The sequence below is a fragment of the Mastomys coucha genome, unplaced genomic scaffold (assembly GCF_008632895.1).
Source record: "Mastomys coucha isolate ucsf_1 unplaced genomic scaffold, UCSF_Mcou_1 pScaffold16, whole genome shotgun sequence".
Lineage (NCBI taxonomy): Eukaryota > Metazoa > Chordata > Mammalia > Rodentia > Muridae > Mastomys > Mastomys coucha.
The window spans coordinates 70,971,600-70,988,470 of NW_022196898.1; the positions used below are offsets into that span (position 1 = coordinate 70,971,600).

Consider the following 16,871-nt stretch of genomic DNA (forward strand, 5'->3'; position numbering starts at 1 on the left):
ATATATATATATATACATGATTTTTAAAGCAGTGATATTTTGGGGCTGGAGAGTTGTCTCAGTTATTTAAAAGCACTTGTTACTCTTACAGGGGACCTAGGTTTGGTTCCCAGTACACATAAGGTTGCTCACAACCATATGTAACTCCAGATCTGGGGCATCTAACATTGTCTTCTGACCTTCATAGGCACCAGGCATGCACATGGATGGTACTGGGAAAACATTCATACACATAAAAAAAAATGAATAGAGCTGGAGAGATGGCTCAGTGGTTAGGAGCACATACTGCTCTTCCTCAGGACCTGAGTTCAAATCCCAGCATCCATATCAGGTGACTTAAAACTGCCTGTAACCCCAGCTCCAGGGGCTCTCACACCTCTAACCTCTGTAGACACATTTATGGGCACATCCCCCCTCAACATATACATAATTAAAATAATAATAAATCTTAAAAAATAAAAAGTATCTTAAAGACCTGTTATTTCAAAAGTAATATCTGATAAAATCTGAAAGTCATACCTAGTTATTTGTTCTTTTGATCAAGGCTGAGGCAGGAAAACTGTCTTAAACTTTACAAGTATTTTTAAAGTTTTCTACCTAAGGTGTCTGTAGACAAGATTAATCTGTTAAAATTTATACTCTTAAAAGTCAGTAGTTTCATCGTAAGGGACCAAGACGTAGTGAGTTAGGGAATGTAGGAGACCCAGCCTCCCAAACTGTATTTAGGAGACTCTACTAAGACACCGGTTGCAGTGTCAATAGAGGTAGGGATGAAAAGAAAGACAGGCTTTGTTTGTTTGTGATGCTGAGGCGTGGCTCCCTGGCCTTACACATGCTAGGGAAGTGTTCTTGCACTGAACTAAAGCCCCATCCTTTCTTTAGAGCCTTTCCCCCTTTCTTTTGTGTGCACGGGTGGTTGCTACTTGCATAGGTGCTGGGACTCAAATCCTGGTCCTCTGCAAGAGCAACACTTTTGTTTAATCACTGAGCCATCATCCTTCCAGCCTCTCTTTAGTGTTTTTCAATATGGAAATGATAGGATTTGATTTTCTCCTCTCTATAGGCTTAATATTTAGAATGCAGATTTTGTTTCAATCAGATCTTGAATAATTTGCTACTCTAGTTCATTTTGTGCAGTTGCTACGGAAATCTGATAGGGGGCATTACAAAAGGCAAGCATTTATTTCTCACCAATTTGGAGACTGCATAGGCCAAGGAGGGTGCCCTGAATGCCAGAGGAAGGACCAGGTACCTGCCCAACCTGCTCTGGAAAGGAGACCACATCCCATTAATGAGATGGGCTCCTCTGTAGCCTCCAGATTCTGTTTCAACACTAGAATTATGGACAGGGCATGTTTCAACCATATTTACACCTTATCTCCAAATACTGACAAACTTTAACACAGGGGTACCTTCTTGATCCGCTTATTTCCAACTTAAAAATGGGAAGCACTTGAACAAAGAAGTAAATCAACGCTCCCAAGGTTTAAGAGTAGATTGAGACACATTTTTGGTATTTATATGACTTTTTAAAGTGGGCACTTGATGGCAGCTCTGTTCTTTTCTGATATTAAATGAAACAGTGAATTAAAACCTGTGACTGAGTATTTCTTAGTCCCCCAAACAGAACTCTGGTTTGCCATTCTTAACCACCATGTGCCGTAGTAGGAAAGGTGTATCTTTCCCACCCGCCTTCACAGTTTCAAAGTGCACGGGGTTTGGGAGGAAGAGGCAGGCAGCTGGGGGGCTCCCCGGGCTCCAGCTGTTGGCTAGGTTCACTACCTCTGATAGCCACACTGTGTGCAGTGGGAGAGTAACAGATAGGATGTTCTCTAAGTGTCCTGATTTTTCTTTCCCTTTTTTATATAATAGCTTGGCTATGTATTTATTTCTATTCTAAATAACTTTAATATGGGTATTACATTTTTTAAAAAACCCATATGTTTAAGACTAAGAATTTTTAAGCTTGTCAGAAAGAGATAATTTATAAATTTTGAAACTTAACTCCTGGTGCATAAAAAATGGACAGTAAGTAGGTATTTATGAGTTAAAGTAGTATCCAGTGGTTGTACATTCTCTCATTCTGTAATTTAAATCTTTAACCTTGTTTTAATTTAACAGCCTTTATTTATGTGTGCCTCTATGTGCACATGGGTACCAGCAGAGGCCGGAAGGCATGGGATCTCCTATGGCTGGAGTTTCTGACACTGTGAACCACTGGATATACAGGCTGAGAATCAAACTATGGTCCTCTGAAAAAGCAGCACTGGTTCTTTTTTTTTATTATTATTAGATATTTTCTTTATTTACATGTCATATGATAATCTCCTTTCCCGGTTTCCCCTCCAAAAAAAAGAAACAATAATAAAATTAAAAAAAAAAAAAACCTGTTTACTCCAACCACCTACCCACCCTCTCCTGCTTCCTGGCCCTGGCATTCCCCTACACTGGGGCATAGAACCTTCACAAGGCCAAGGGCCTCTCCTCCCATTGATGACCAACTTGGCCATCCTCTGCTGTACATATGCTGCTGGAGCCATGAGTCCCCCCATGTGTACTCTTTGGTTGGTGGTTTAGTCCCTGGGAGCTCTGATGGTACTAGTTAGTTCATATTGTTTTTCGTCCTAAGGGGCTGCAAACCCTTCAGCTTCTTGGGTCCTTTCTCTAGCTCCTTCATTGGAGACCCTGTGCTCAGTTCAATGGATGGCTGTGAGTTTCTACTTCTGTATTAGTCAGGTACTGTCAGAGCCTCTCAGGAGACAGCTATATCAGGCTCCTATCAGCCAGCACTTGCTGGCATCCACAATAGTATCTGGATTTGATAATTGAATATGGGAAGGATTCTCAGGTGGAGCATTCTCTGGATTGCCCTTCCTTCAGTCTGTGCTCCATAGTTTGTCTCTGCAACTCCTTCCATGGGTATTTTGTTCCTTCTTTTAAGAAGGAACGAAGTTTTCACACTTTGGTCTTCCTTCTTCTTGAGTTTCTTGTGGTTTGTGGATTGTATTTTGAGAATTCTGAGCTTCTGGGCTTATCAGAGAGTACATACCATGTGTGTTCTTTTGTGATTGGGTTGCCTCACTCAGGATGATATTCTCCAGATCCATCCATTTCCCTAAGAATTTCATAAATTCATTGTTTTTAATAGTTGAGTAGTACTCCATTGTGTAGATGTACTACATTTTCTGTATCCATTCCTCTGTTGAGGGACATCTGGGGTGTTTCCAGTTTCTGGCTATTATAAATAAGGCTGCTATGAACATAGTAGAGCATATGTCCTTATTACCTGTTGGAGCATCTTCTGGGTATAAGCCCAGGAGTGGCATAGCTGGGTCCTCTGGTAGTACTATGTCCAATTTCCAGAGAAACTGCCAAACTGATTTCCATAGTGGTTGTACCAGCTTGCAATCCCACCAGCAATGAAGGAGTGTTCTTCTTTCTACACAACCTCGCCAGCATCTGCTGTCACCTGAGTTTTTGATCTTAGCCATTCTGACTGGTATAAGGTAGAATCTCAAGGTTGTTTTGATTTACATTTCCCTGATGACTAAGGATGTTGAACATTTCTTTAGGTGCTTCTCAGCCATTCGGTATTCCTCAGTTGAGAATTCTTTGTTTAGCTCTGTACCCCATTTTTAATAGGGTTATTTGGTTCTCTGGAGTCTAATTTCTTGCATTCTTTGTATATATTAGATACTAGCCCTCTATCAGATATAGGATTGGTAAAGATCTTTCCCCAATTTGTTGGTTGCTGTTTTGTCCTATTGACAGTGTCCTTTGCCTTACAAAAGCTTTGTAATTTTATGAGGTCCCATTTGTCAATTCTTGATCTTAAAACATAAGCTATTGGTGTTCTGTTCAGGAAAATTTCCCCTGTCTGCATGGCAGCACTAGTTCTTAACCAGCAATCTCTCCAGCCCCAAATCTTTAGCCTTTGTTAAAAGTTAACAGAACAAAATGAAATTCAGAGGCTATTTATGTCACTGTTCTAACTGAAATGGCCACAAAGAAACAAAAGTGAGCCATGGAATTTTATATTTTAAAAAATATTATCTTTTGTCAAAGACTTCTGCAAATTATTTTTGGGTCTCAGACAATTAAATGCACTTCCCCATTTAACTGCTGCCTTCCCAGGATTATGTTTCATGTCCAAACTCGGTAATGCACTTCAGTTATCTACAGAGTTACTCCCTGTGTCAATTCCCCAGGAGCCTTAGGGAATGAAGTGGCATTTCTTGACAAAGCAAAGACAAAATGTTTCTTTTGATGCAGCAGAGAATTTAGCAGTCACATCTTTGGGCAGTTGTTGAGATCATTTGACAGCCCAAGACAGGAGTCACGTTTCAAGCTGCATGGTTCACAGCCTGTACCCTGGAGTAAAGACAGACACGAAGAAAACTTACTCTGCAAAGCTAACTCTTGGGCCAAGAGGGCTCCATGCTTAAAGGCAGATCCCACCAAACCATACGCCCTAGGCTTAAGCTTGATTCCAAAGACCGACATGGTTTGAGCAGAGACTCTTGCAAATTGTTCTTTGATCTCTAACCCTGCATTGTGATGTGTACACACACACACACACACACACACACAGAGTAATACAAATTTTGATTACCTTTGTAGCCCTCCGTCTTTATTCATTCTCTTTTCCAAGAACAAAATAAAACAAAACAAACAAACAAAAAAACCCTGAAATTGAAGTGCACTAAATCTAATTATGTTGGTTCTTCTAAAATTTTTGGCATAGAGGCATTCTCTCTTAGGGATTAAAACATTATCAGCTCCACTTTAACGAATTATCTGCCATAGACATGCTTGTCACGTGAGGCACGTGGGATGAGCCGCCTGCCCTTCGGTTACTCAGGGCCAAGTGTGTGACACTGTTCTGAAATAATTCCCAGCGCGTACTTGAAGTGACGGCTTGAGAAGTTTTTGGTGTGTTTGTTTAAAATAATTACTCAGTTTGGAAAATAACAAGACTAGGGAGTACACTGTTGCAGCCGGTGGGCCCCTGAGACCGGAAGAGGCTGCCCCAACTGTTGCAGCCAGTGGGCCCCTGAGACCGGAAGAGGCCGCCCCCACCTTCCCCCAAGCCCCCCCCATGGTAGAAACGAGCTATGAACTTCTCCTCAGCCACCACCTCTCTCAAATGGCTCCTAGCCTCTCCATGAGGGGTGGAAGTCAAGACACAGTAACAGAGAGAATGGGCTCTGGTTGCTAATAAAGACATTGAAATCAGGCCATGCGGTCTGGGAAACCAAGTTTTACTCATAATTCAATGTTAGTAAGAACAGAGTCATGACTCCCACGTATTCATTAGCTGCCTGTGTTGTATCACCAGGATGGGGCCACTATTCCGAGGGAGCCAGTTTTTAGATCCCACCAGTGACAAGGACACATGGCAGACATAGTTTTTAAACTACATCAAAGATAAAGGAGGATGCCATTTTTTAGAAAACAACACAAAACAAAAAACAAAAACAAAACAAAACAAAACAAAAAAAACAACTCCAAACTTAACTGCAATGTTGCCAAGCAGTGGTAGCCACCATTGTGTATGGAGTGCCCTGCTGAATTCAGGATGTAAGACAAGCCACGTTTTGTTTAAAAACTGGGCCTTCACAAAGGTGCAACCCGTAAACCGAGGGATCTTGGGTTATTGTCACTGTTGTCCTTGTTTTCTCCTGTTGATCAGGTTTAGTGCATATGAAGTGGCCGAGGGCTCATCTTTCCATACTGACTTCCCAGGGTGGCTTTGTGTTCATGTTAGACATTTTTCTCTGCCTTGCCACAGGAAAGGTGAGTGGAGATGTAGGCGCTGCCCCTTGGGTTATTCTGAGCTCATATCAATTCCATACGTGATGCACAGTATCAGTCATTTTTCTCACCACACGGAAGTCGTGTTTGTTTTAGAATATATTCACTGTTGTGCATGTCGTTTGCTTAAGATACTCCATGATATTATCAATACCGTTTGTCTCTTAGATTTCCAGGACTTCCACCTGTCAATAGTGTGGCACCCTCTTATGCATCAGGCCAGCCCCTGCCACAGTCATCTTACCCAGGTCCTGGGTCCACTTCCTCTGTCAGCCAGCTGGGCAGTCAGTTCAGCTCCATGCAGATCAACAGCTATGGTAAGTGTGACTTGTCATTGTTCCCTTATGGCACCAATTTGATGTTTTCTGTGCTGCTCGGGGTGAACCCAGAACCCCAGACATGCTAGGCTACCACTGACCACTGAGCTACACTCCCACCTCATCATTTCTTTTTTAAGGCAGACATAACTCTGGCACGATGTGTTTAAAATGCTACCTTCTATATAAACCATTGATACCACATCTGGCTCTGGTTAGGTTTCTCCTGAGCCTGTTGCCACTATTTCAGTCTAATGGAAGAACCCTCAGAACACTGTAAACTCATTGCTGGAACAATAAACAACAAAAATGCTAACGTCACACGTGAACATGAAACAGAGTAATTATCTGAGGAATGGTGAGGGTAGTTTTAAAACTGTATTAATATGAGACCTCCAAATTAAAAACGAAATGCTTATTGTTTCATGGAGAGTTTTAATTGTGTTGAGGTCATTGGAAGAACCTCATCTCAGATGCCACAAACCAGAAAAGAGGAGAGAGCACAAATGCCCACTGTAGTAGCAGGATGGCTCCATGGGACACGTTAAGACAATGGTTCTCAGCCTGTGGGTCGGGACCCCCGTGGGGGTGGTGGCCTAAGACCATCTACGTATCAGATGTTTACATTACATTACATTATGAATTACATTATAATTCATAACTAGCAAAATTGCAGTTACGAAGTAGCAACAAAATAATTTTATGTTTGGGAGTTACCACAGTATGAGGAACTACTAAAGGGTTGCAGCATTAGGAAGATTGAAAACCACTGCTTTCAGGGATGCTCTCTCTTCTCTCTCTCTCTCTCTCTGTCTCTCTGTCTCTCTGTCTCTCTCTGTCTCTCTCTCTCTTTCTCTCAGTTATTTCTTTCTATTGCTGTGATAAGACCTTATGACCAAAAGCAACATCGGGAGGAAAGGGTTTATTTCAGCTTATGCTTCCAAGCAACTACACATCACTGAGGGAAGTCAGTTGAGAAATTTAGGGCAAAAGCCTGGAGGCAGGAACTGATGCAGAGGACCACGTTACTAGCATCTCCAGAATGCTGGGTTCTGCTGCAGCTCGGCTGGATTTTCACAAATAGCCTCTCCCAGGCTCTCTTCAGGGACTCTGCCCTGTCACAGGCTGCTGGACCTCAGCTATTCTCCATGACCCCTTCAGTCCTGGGCCTTCAGCTTCAGTAGAGGTTGCACCTTGGTCAGTGTCCTCTCCTGGTCAGTCATCGTGCCAAACCTCAGTTGCTCTCCATGACTCCGTCCTGCCTTCAAAACCACTATCACCTGGGAATCTCTGACATAGCAAGATTGGCTGCCAGCCCAGGATACAACCTTGGTTTTCTCTGGACCACAGTCTGTGTGCCGACTCCCAGGAAACACTCCCCAGAAGATTCTGCCTCAGTGAGGCGGGTCTCTTCTTAATCACAGCAGATTCTATGGCCCCAGCTGGCCAGCTTCCATATTTTTTTTTCCAGCAAAGCAAACATTTCCTCCTTTAGTTCAACGGTTCTAATCTCTTGTTAATTACAACCGGTTCTTCAGCTCCAGCTGATACCCCAATCCTTGGCATGAGACTATCACACAGATGGCCCCAGTAGAACCTTTGCTTTTCTCTGGAACTTCCATTTCGGGCCCCAGTCGTCTGCAACGCTCACAGCATTATCTTCTAAGTTCCAAGAGAACAGCTCATTGATCTCTGAGACTCAAAGGCCTTCTCAACCCAAAGTTCAAATGCTATGACAATCCAAAAAACCCACACGGTCAGGTCTGTGACAGCCATACCCTACAACCTGCTTCCAGTTGATGCCTTCCTTAGATGGGGTTTTGTTGCTGTAATAAAACACCATGACCAAAAAACAACTCAAGGAGGAAAGGGTTTATTTTGTCTTGAGGCTTGTAGTCAATCATCCAAGGGAAGTCAGAGCAGGACCTTGAGCCTGGAGATAGAGACTGATGCAGAGACCATGGACGAGTGCTGCCTTACTGCCTAACTCCTCATAGTTCGCTTGGCCTAATTTCTCACAGAATTCGGGTAGGAGTGGCACCGGCCTCTTTCTACATCAGTCATCAAGAAAATGTACCACAGGCCAGTCTGGCAGGGGAAATTTTCTCAACTGAGATTGTGTCTTCTAAAAGGACTCGAGCTGTGTCAAGTTGAGATTAAACTTGCCAGCAGTACTCCCTTACTACTCAAGCCTAGTTGGTCAGAAGCACTGATAACTACCTCCCGGAATATTTCTGACCTTTTTACCCGTTTCCAAATGGATGACTTAGGAAGCAACTAAGTTTCACCAAAGGCTGGGCCAGGAAACCATCTGGGCTTCCAGTGTGAACGGAGAGCCTTCCAATGGCCAAACCTCCCTCGTTACTTCTATCTGCTTCTGAACTCCTTTGGTCAAGTCAAACTCAAAATGCAAATACTTCATTGATGGTGTAAATTATCTGAACGATGCTTGTTCTATACAAATTTTTTCTTTTATGTTCAAGATTTTATAGGAAATATAGATTTTTTTTTTAAATTAGTGCATGGATCAAGTAAAGTTAATGCACTTGGGTTAAAATGTGTGTTGTTAAGAAGTCTCTCGCTGGGGCTGGAGAGATGGCTCAGGGGTTAAGAGCACTTTCTGCTCTTCCACTGAACCCAAGCTCTGTTCCCAGAACCCATGTGACTGTTCACAACAGCCTATAATTTTAGCTCCTTCTTCTGATGTTCATTCAATGTGAGCATACGTGCACACACAAACACATACACACACACACACACACACACACACACACAGAAGCACATGTGCATACACAAATACTAAATCTTTTTAAAACAGAAATTCCTTCCTAAAACTAGAAGTGTTGCCTTTGTGCTTTTCTAAAACATTCTATTTGGAAAAAAGATGGCTCCAAGTAATACTTGTATCACTTTCTGTGGGATAATTTTAATTTGTGGCCACCACATATACATAAATAATATATAATTCACAAACATGCCCTCTTGATTTGTGGATGGACAAAAAATGTCTCTGCCATATGCTTTGTAGGCCTCAGAGCTCTGACAAACGTGGCTCTGAGCCATGGTCTTCGATCTTCCACAGGTGTGGGCGTGACTCCTCAGAGCCAAGGTCCGCCTGGCCCCCAGTCAGCAAGTGCCTTCCAGGCACCTCCACAACCGGCACAGCCATCTATTCTGCAGCCAGGGCCTCAGGTTCCGCCACCACCCCCCACTGCCCTGAATGGCCCTGGTGCCTCTCCTATGGCTCCACCAACTCACAGGCAAGATGGACTTCCTGCGCCTGCTCCTCTGAACGCCCAGTACCAGCCCCCACCTCCACCAGGCCAGACCCTGGGTGCTGCCTACCCTCCACAGCAAGGTAAGGTGGACAGGGTGAGGCCAAAGAGGCGGGGGTCCCCTGGGGGTGTCCTTAGAGGAAGTCAGATTTGTTTCCATGTCAACAATGAAGGGACAGTAGTCTCTGGATAGCATCAGAAGGGCAAGTTAGGGAGTGTAGGAACTCCCTCTTAGCTTCCTGCTTTATTTAACAAGACGAGCTTGGTGGCGTGCTTGATTCAGCAGTGTGATATTGTCAGTGACTCTTCCACCTGCGTCTGGAGACTGTCATTTCTTCTTTCTTTCTTTATTTTTTTCAAGCGACCAACTATGGGCCGCAGATGGGAGGCGCACAGCTGTCTTACCCAGGAGGCTTCCCTGGAGGTCCTGCACAGATGGCTGGGCCGGCACCTCAGCTCCAGAGGAAGCTGGATCCTGACTCCATCCCCAGCCCTGTAAGTGTCCTCTGTCTCCCACACAGAAGCTCTTGCATTTGTGAGCATTGAGTCCTCCAGGGCCTGTAGAGGGTCTGGGACACTGGCCGCAGGAAGAGGCTTCTATTCTCACCTGTACTTCTGGTGGAGGCATCCTCAGGTTCAGAGCATTCTGAGGGTTAGGAGGGAGGTCTTGGCCTTCTTCTGATCAGGAAAACTGTAAGCCACATTGAAAGGGGGACAGATACAGAGAAGGATGAAGAATTTTGGCTGTTTTTATAATTCCATAGACTTGAAGATTTGTGATAAAGTATCGAATGTTTATAACAAGCTTTATAATATATTGAAAACTCAACTTTAGCAGCTCTTGGTACCTTTTGTGACTATGTTTATGGCTTGAATGTGAAAGCTTTCCACCGATGCTTTGTTCCCAGTCAGGTGCTGTTCTGGAAGGCTCTGGAAACTTTAGGAGGTATGACCTACCTGGAGGAAGTCAGCCTTTGAGGGTATTTTTGTTCCTAGCCTATGGTGGTTTGAAGGACAATATCCCTCAGAGGATTATCTGAATACTTGGTCCCCAGCTGATGGCACTGTTTGTGGAGGCTTAGAAGGTGTGGCCTTATTGAAGGAAGTATATCGTGGGGAGGAGGCTTAGCCAGCTGAAGTCCCTTTCCTTCTGCCGGTTTACTCTCTTCAAGATGTGAGCTTTCAGCTTCCTCCGCCTAACGCGATGCCTGCCACATTCGGCCACAATATTCTCGCTACAGACTTGCTTATGGACTCTAACCATCTGGAACCACAAGCCTAAATAAACTCTTAGTTCTGTGAATCGCCTTGCCCAGGGTGTTTATCACAGTAACAGAAGAAGATGTAATACATGGTCCCTCTCTGTCGTGCCCTCTACTTGCTGTCTTCAGTGAGATGTACAGACACAAACACAAAAATGCCACATATGTGCCGCCTGCTCCTCCACCAGGTGGCTCTGCCCAAACAAATGGGGCCAAGCAGACATGGACTGAGTGCTCTGAAACAGCCAGTAACCCCTTTCTTCCATTAAGGTGCTTATGCCAGTGACAAATTGTCTTTAACTAAAACACAATTGTTGGATTATTAGAGTTAGAAATTAGTTTACCTGAGCTTATTTTGAATGTGATTTCAGATAACCTCTCCCAACTCTGAATCTCACCAGGTCTCTTCCTGTTACAATCCCAGGCATCTTTAATATCCTTGTTGATAAACTTCCCAGTTCCCTGGCCTCCCAGGTTTCCACCTTCCCTTAACCTTTTCCAGATCTAACCACGGGTCCTGTGACCACCAAATACTATCAGTGTTCAGACTTAGCCCTGAGGGTATTGTATTTCTATCTACCATCTCCCACCTTTGTAGCTTAACCAAAGCAACTGCTCTCTCCACCAGGTCTTTCACACCTTAAACTTTGACTTACATGCCTTCATCTCTTACCCATGTGTTTGTGTTTGCAGGTGAATTTTCATGTACCTTTTGTGTTTGTGCCTTTGTATTTGTGTGTTGTATGTGAGTGTGCCTGGGTGTGTTTGTGAATGTATATGTCTCTATGTGTGCATGTGCGTGTGTGTGTATGTGCTGTATATAGGTGTTTGTGTGTACATGACTGTGTCTAGGTGTGTTTGCATATACATGTGTGCTTTTTGTGTGGGTTTGTATGTGTAGAGAGTTGTATGTATGTATATGTGTATGCATATGGTACATAGATACATGTATGTATGTGTGTTTGTGTATATATATATATCTGTATGTATATGTTTTTATGTGTGGGTATGAATATATGTTTGTGTATGTGTTTGTGTATATGTGTCTGAGTGTCTGTGTATGTGTGTAGTTTTGCATATATTTGTGTGTACATGTGTGATATGTTTGCTTGTATGTATGTGTGTGTGTATATGTGTATAGATGTATGTGTGAGGGTGTGGGTTCTTGTTATTGCCTAACACTGCTCCCCACTTAGTATTAGGGTGCTCCAAGGCTCAATCTTTGGAATGACCTTTTCTTTGTGGACATTTAGTCAACATTATTCATCCCCAAGAACAGGCAGCTGGCATCAACTGAGAGCATTTTCAGAATTCTTGTTCTTGGGCTCCGTTTAGACTGTGAATGGTGGGCACACTGATGAGGGACTATTACTCAAGGTGCTCTCATTCTTGGGGCTTCCAGCAAAACCTTGGCTCTTCCGTAAGACCTTTTCCCTGAAACCCAGACCCAGCCTGCCTGCCAGCTCCTTACATGAAAAGGCTCAGGCCCATCATAAACTCTCTTATGCCTTCTGTTAGTCCTATGATTAATTCTAGCTCTGTTCATCAGCCCTCCCTGGTGCGAGCCTCCACCATCCAGCTGCCTGAGACTCTGAGAACCTCCTGCCTAGCCTTGAAGGTGCTGTGCCCAGGCTGTCCACCCAGTTTAAGTCAGAACAGACCCAAAGCTTGCCAGCACTCTTTTATAGCTAATAGTCAACGCCCTTATGATTTCTCATACAATGCTTCATTTTTGGCCACTCCTGACTCCAGCTCCCCTCAACAACACGTGCACACAAATACTAGATGCCTCCGATGTGGTCTCTCCTTGCCTTGTGCCGCTGTTTTAGTTGGGCTAGCTCTTCAAACATGCCTCATATGGGCCTCAGCTTGACTTTTGACATTCTATTGCCTGTATCTATGCTTCTTTCCTAGGCATATGCAAGACCCAACTCATGTGGTCCTCCCCCCACCCCCCCCGTGTCTTTACTACCCACTCAGTATCCCTAGAGTAACACTGGGGCTGGAGTATCATGTCTCTTCATGTCCACAACATCTAACGGCCTGGAAGAAGGCACATTGTTTGTACAGTTATTTATCTGCCACAGTTCCTCTAGACTTGAATATCTAGTTTGTCCACTGCTGTCTCTAGCACCTCCACAGAACCTGCTGCTCATGCTCAGTGAATGGGGGCGAATAGTAATGAGAAGAAGCAGGTGCTGTGGTTCATCACCTCTGAAGTGTTTACATGCAAATCAGCCCCATGCTTCTTATCTTGAAGAAATAACATGGTGCCAGATGGAGCCTGCTTCTTTTCCTATGATGATAACAACACCTTTTGTTAATGCAATAAACTCTTTCTTGTGGAAAGAAAGATTCCATTCTGCAGTCCCAAGTGAGGCACCTAATACAGTAGACCTTTGACTGGTGGTCTTGGCCACATTATGGCGTGGTGGGAACTGCACTACTGAAGGTCTCCCACACTCTCTTCTGCATCGCAGGAGGATTGCTCAGAGGCAGTGTCCTTCCCCCTTTTTCCTTTCACCATGCACGATTCAGACAGGTCTACCTGGAGCAGTATGGCTAACTGGCCTGCACCTTAAGTTGCTTCTTCCTCTGATACGTTTCTCTCAAGAACGACACTTCCTTTGTGTTCTCTCCTGGTTATATTTGGTGGTTCCACAACACTCCTGGGAATGATGCCCGTGGCACATCTGAGGGGGAGAGAGATCTGTGTCTTCTGAGGGCGCTTTGACATCGTCGCATGTCACCGTGGGACTTCTCAGCCCACACGTGCAGATCACAGCCCAGTCACTGTTGGAGTTTTTGCTTGTTGTCTCATTTCTGAGGCTGTTTCTCAAGAGCGTGCATTTGGGGCGAATCAAAAGCTACTTTTAACAATGGCTAGAACGGTTTGATATGTCTTGCACTTTTCTGTGTCTTATTTGGAGGAGATGTGGATTTAATTAACAATGACTGTTTATAACTTCGTTTCTTTGGGGACAGGGCTTTGCCAGTCATAAATGAAGTAAGGCTTTTGGGGATATGTCTGCTGATTAGTAACTGTAGGTTCAGTGTTCTAGGCACACGACTGTTTCATGACAGTGTTCACCTTAGACTTTGCTGGTTGGGATGATTATGCTAAATGCTAACATTTAATACTGTAAAAGTTACTCTTCTTTTGAGTAACCCAGTAGCTTGTGGTTAAATACGGAATAACTATAGTGTTTTGATGTATCTGCGGACTTCTTCTTCATGATAGCATCTTGTCTGTGTCTTGCTGTGGTAGTGATAGCTGGAACACATCCTATGTCTTTGTGTTCGTCACTACGCAAACTCTGAGGAAGCCAGGCGGCAGACAAGTAGAGGTTTAGATTCAGGCTTGGTCGGTTGCCAGTATTCTTGGAACCCACGATGCCAGCACCGTCTGCGCTGGCTGGTTGAGACCGGAGCAGAAGAGAACACTTTGGAGTTGCTTCAAAGTCAGCATTTATATTAACAATGGGAAACTGTGTTCCTTTTAATTTTTAGTCCAGCCTTGATGTTCTCTATGACTGCCTTCTTATGCTCATCTTTGGGTTTATCTCTGTTGTTGTTTTCTTCCCCCACTCCTCGCCCCCCAGCTCTTTTCTCTAGAAAATGAGAATCTGGAGTGAAAAAGGAGGAAATGGAGGACAACAGTTCCCACGGTTACTTCTTGGTTCCCTACATCCATTCTACTCAATTTTACTCTCACTTTTTTGGTTTTTTGGAGACAGGGTTTCTCTGTGTAGCCTTGGCTGTCCTGGAACTCACTCTGTAGACCAGGCTGGCCTCGAACTCAGAAATCCACCTGCTTCTGCCTCCCAAGTGCTGGGATTAAAGGCGTGTGCCACCACTGCCCAGCTCACTTATTTTTTTTTACCCTGGACAGTTACAATAAAAAGAAACAAAAATTAAAAAGAAATCTGTTCTAGTCTTCATCAGCAAATGTTATTAGTAGAGAAATAAATATGTTTTTATGTTAGATGGTAGCATTTGGGGACCTTTGCTCCTGAGAATTTCTAAACAATAGGCACCCACACTCCACTATACCTTAGGTTCCCTGCACGAATGGGGCGGGAGATGTGAAAGGCAAGCTGAGGAATAAGATGGATTCTCCTTAGGTTCCCTGCACGAGTGGGGCGGGGACGTGAAAGGCAAGCTGAGGAATAAGATGGATTCTGAGTACATGGCAGGGAACCTTAGCTCAGGTACTATATATAACTTCTTCTCTATTTGATGCTTTTTAGAATTTTCTTTAGATTGCAAAAAGTATTCTCTTTAAAATTAAAGTCTCAAGTTTCTATTCTTTCAAAAGTATTTTTCAAATGCTCATCCATGGTTATAATAAATAAGATGAAACATCATAAAATAAGGACCTCTGGAAAGTCAGGGTCTGAGCAAAGAGTATTACAGAATAGAATTTAGATATTTGATAAATTTTGGTTTAAAATTGTGAAAGTAAATGTAGATAAAACCAAAGACATGCTAGATTGATTTGTCTGAGGAAAAAAATGAAAGGATTCTTAAAGGACCCCCTTTCTCCCCCTTTCTCTCCATCTCCCCTCCCCTTTTCATTTTTCTTCTTACTCTCAAGAGGGAGAAGGAAGAGAGAACAGGAACAAGCCACTGTCCCTTTTAACTGTGTTCAGAAAGAGTTGTTACTGAGTTTAATTCCCTCTTAACATCTTGTTTGTCAGATTCAAGTGATTGAGAATGACAGGGCCACCAGAGGCGGACAAGTCTATACGACCAACAGCAGGGGCCAGGTGCCTCCACTGGTCACCACCGACTGTGTGATTCAAGACCAAGGTATTTATTTTCAGTCACATTTTTTTTGGGGGGGGGGATGTTTAAAATGTCTTACTGTTTAAAAAAAAAAAAACCAAATACCCTGACTCCAGTCATCAATACAATTATAGAGAGAATAGACTAGTTAAGAACCCCAAAGGTGCTGTCAGTAGAATTATATTCTCTGTTATAGTAATCCAGAGAACTTCAAGTCATGTACAATAGAATGTATCTGTTTTTATTTTAATTCAAATTGTGATTTATAGTCTAAGGTAGTCAGTCCCTTACTAGGGCTGACTTTGTGTACCTCGCTGGATATCATGAGTGGAACAGAAGGGCTAAACTCTATACTGCTGTAGCATGAGGATACTGTTTTCAACAATTGTCCTAACATTTTAGTTCTTGGTGGGTCTCCCTCATTTCACAACTAGAGTACTGGCTTCTCGGTCCTTTTAAAATGTTTTTGTTTCACTCTTTCTTCCTTGCTTCTTTGTGTGTATATGTGTGTGTGCATGTATATACATGTATGTGTATATATGTATGTATGTTCATGTATTTTTGCATGTGGGCATCTATACATGCACGCATGTGTATATATGTGTATGTATATGTGTGCATGCATGTGTATACATGCGTATGTGTGTGTTTGTGTGTGTGTGTATGTGTGTGTATGTCATAGAGCACATGTGTAGGTCAGAGGACAGTTGTAGGAATACCTTTTGTTCTCTAGGTCCTGGGCTCTGAACTGAGGTTGTCAAGCTTGGAAGCAGATGCCTTCAGCCATCCTCAGCCTCACTCACTCTTGGGATGTTTTCTCAGCTTCCTCTGGTGCTTTATGTTAGAGGCCCCTGTGTTCGTCTTTGTTTGGCCATAGTCATTGCCGCAGTGGCTTAACCTACTTCCATATACCATCTCTGCTCAGAGCTCCCAAAGGTACATAGCCAGCCTGGACTCAACTCCCATCTAACCGTCTACTCAGACTTGCTGTATGACATCTAACCAACCACTCAGGCTTGCTGTATGACATCTAACCAACCACTCAGGCTTGCTGTATGACATCTAACCATCCACTCAGGCTTGCTGTATGACAGTCTGTCTAATAAATACATTTCCCAAACTGAACATGGTCTAACCCAATTACGATCTCCACATATACAACCCTTGAAAACTGGTTCCTTTCCTGGTTCTTTGCAGCCTTTCAGTTCTCAGGGATAGCGGTTTCACATTCTTCTCACTCCTCAGACTCCCATCTGCATAGGACATGCATTGTTCCTGTGAACAGCTATGTTATTACATCAACATGTGCCCAGCATCTATTGCTCTGTGCTCTCTCTCTGTGGGGCTTGTCAGAGACACTACTGTTTCTCAGTTGGCCCCTGCAGCAGCCTCCTCCTGGGCTTTCCTGACTCTGG

General features: G+C 43.5%; 1 protein-coding gene and 1 long non-coding RNA gene across 8 annotated transcripts in view; one reads left to right on the forward strand and one right to left on the reverse strand.

Annotated features, from left to right (window-relative positions):
• The window catches only part of LOC116093737, an 11,728-nt gene extending 7,008 nt beyond the window's left edge, over window positions 1–4,720 (reverse strand). Inside the window, exon 1 of the long non-coding RNA XR_004119818.1 lies at window positions 4,613–4,720. This is a non-coding gene — a long non-coding RNA (uncharacterized LOC116093737). The remainder of the gene's footprint in view (window positions 1–4,612) is intronic.
• Sec24d (SEC24 homolog D, COPII coat complex component) overlaps window positions 1–16,871 on the forward strand; it is a 96,865-nt gene that overhangs the window by 15,525 nt on the left and 64,469 nt on the right. For 5 of the 7 annotated variants that reach the window (XM_031375354.1, XM_031375356.1, XM_031375355.1 and 2 more), the window contains exons 4-7: window positions 5,983–6,131; window positions 9,214–9,489; window positions 9,768–9,901; window positions 15,369–15,480. In XM_031375354.1, coding sequence (XP_031231214.1) covers window positions 5,983–6,131; window positions 9,214–9,489; window positions 9,768–9,901; window positions 15,369–15,480 — 671 coding nt within the window. Of the gene's footprint in view, window positions 1–4,827; window positions 4,933–5,680; window positions 5,797–5,982; window positions 6,132–9,213; window positions 9,490–9,767; window positions 9,902–15,368; window positions 15,481–16,871 lie in introns of those variants that run through there. The other 2 variants (XM_031375358.1, XM_031375357.1) reach the window with 2 other exon arrangements.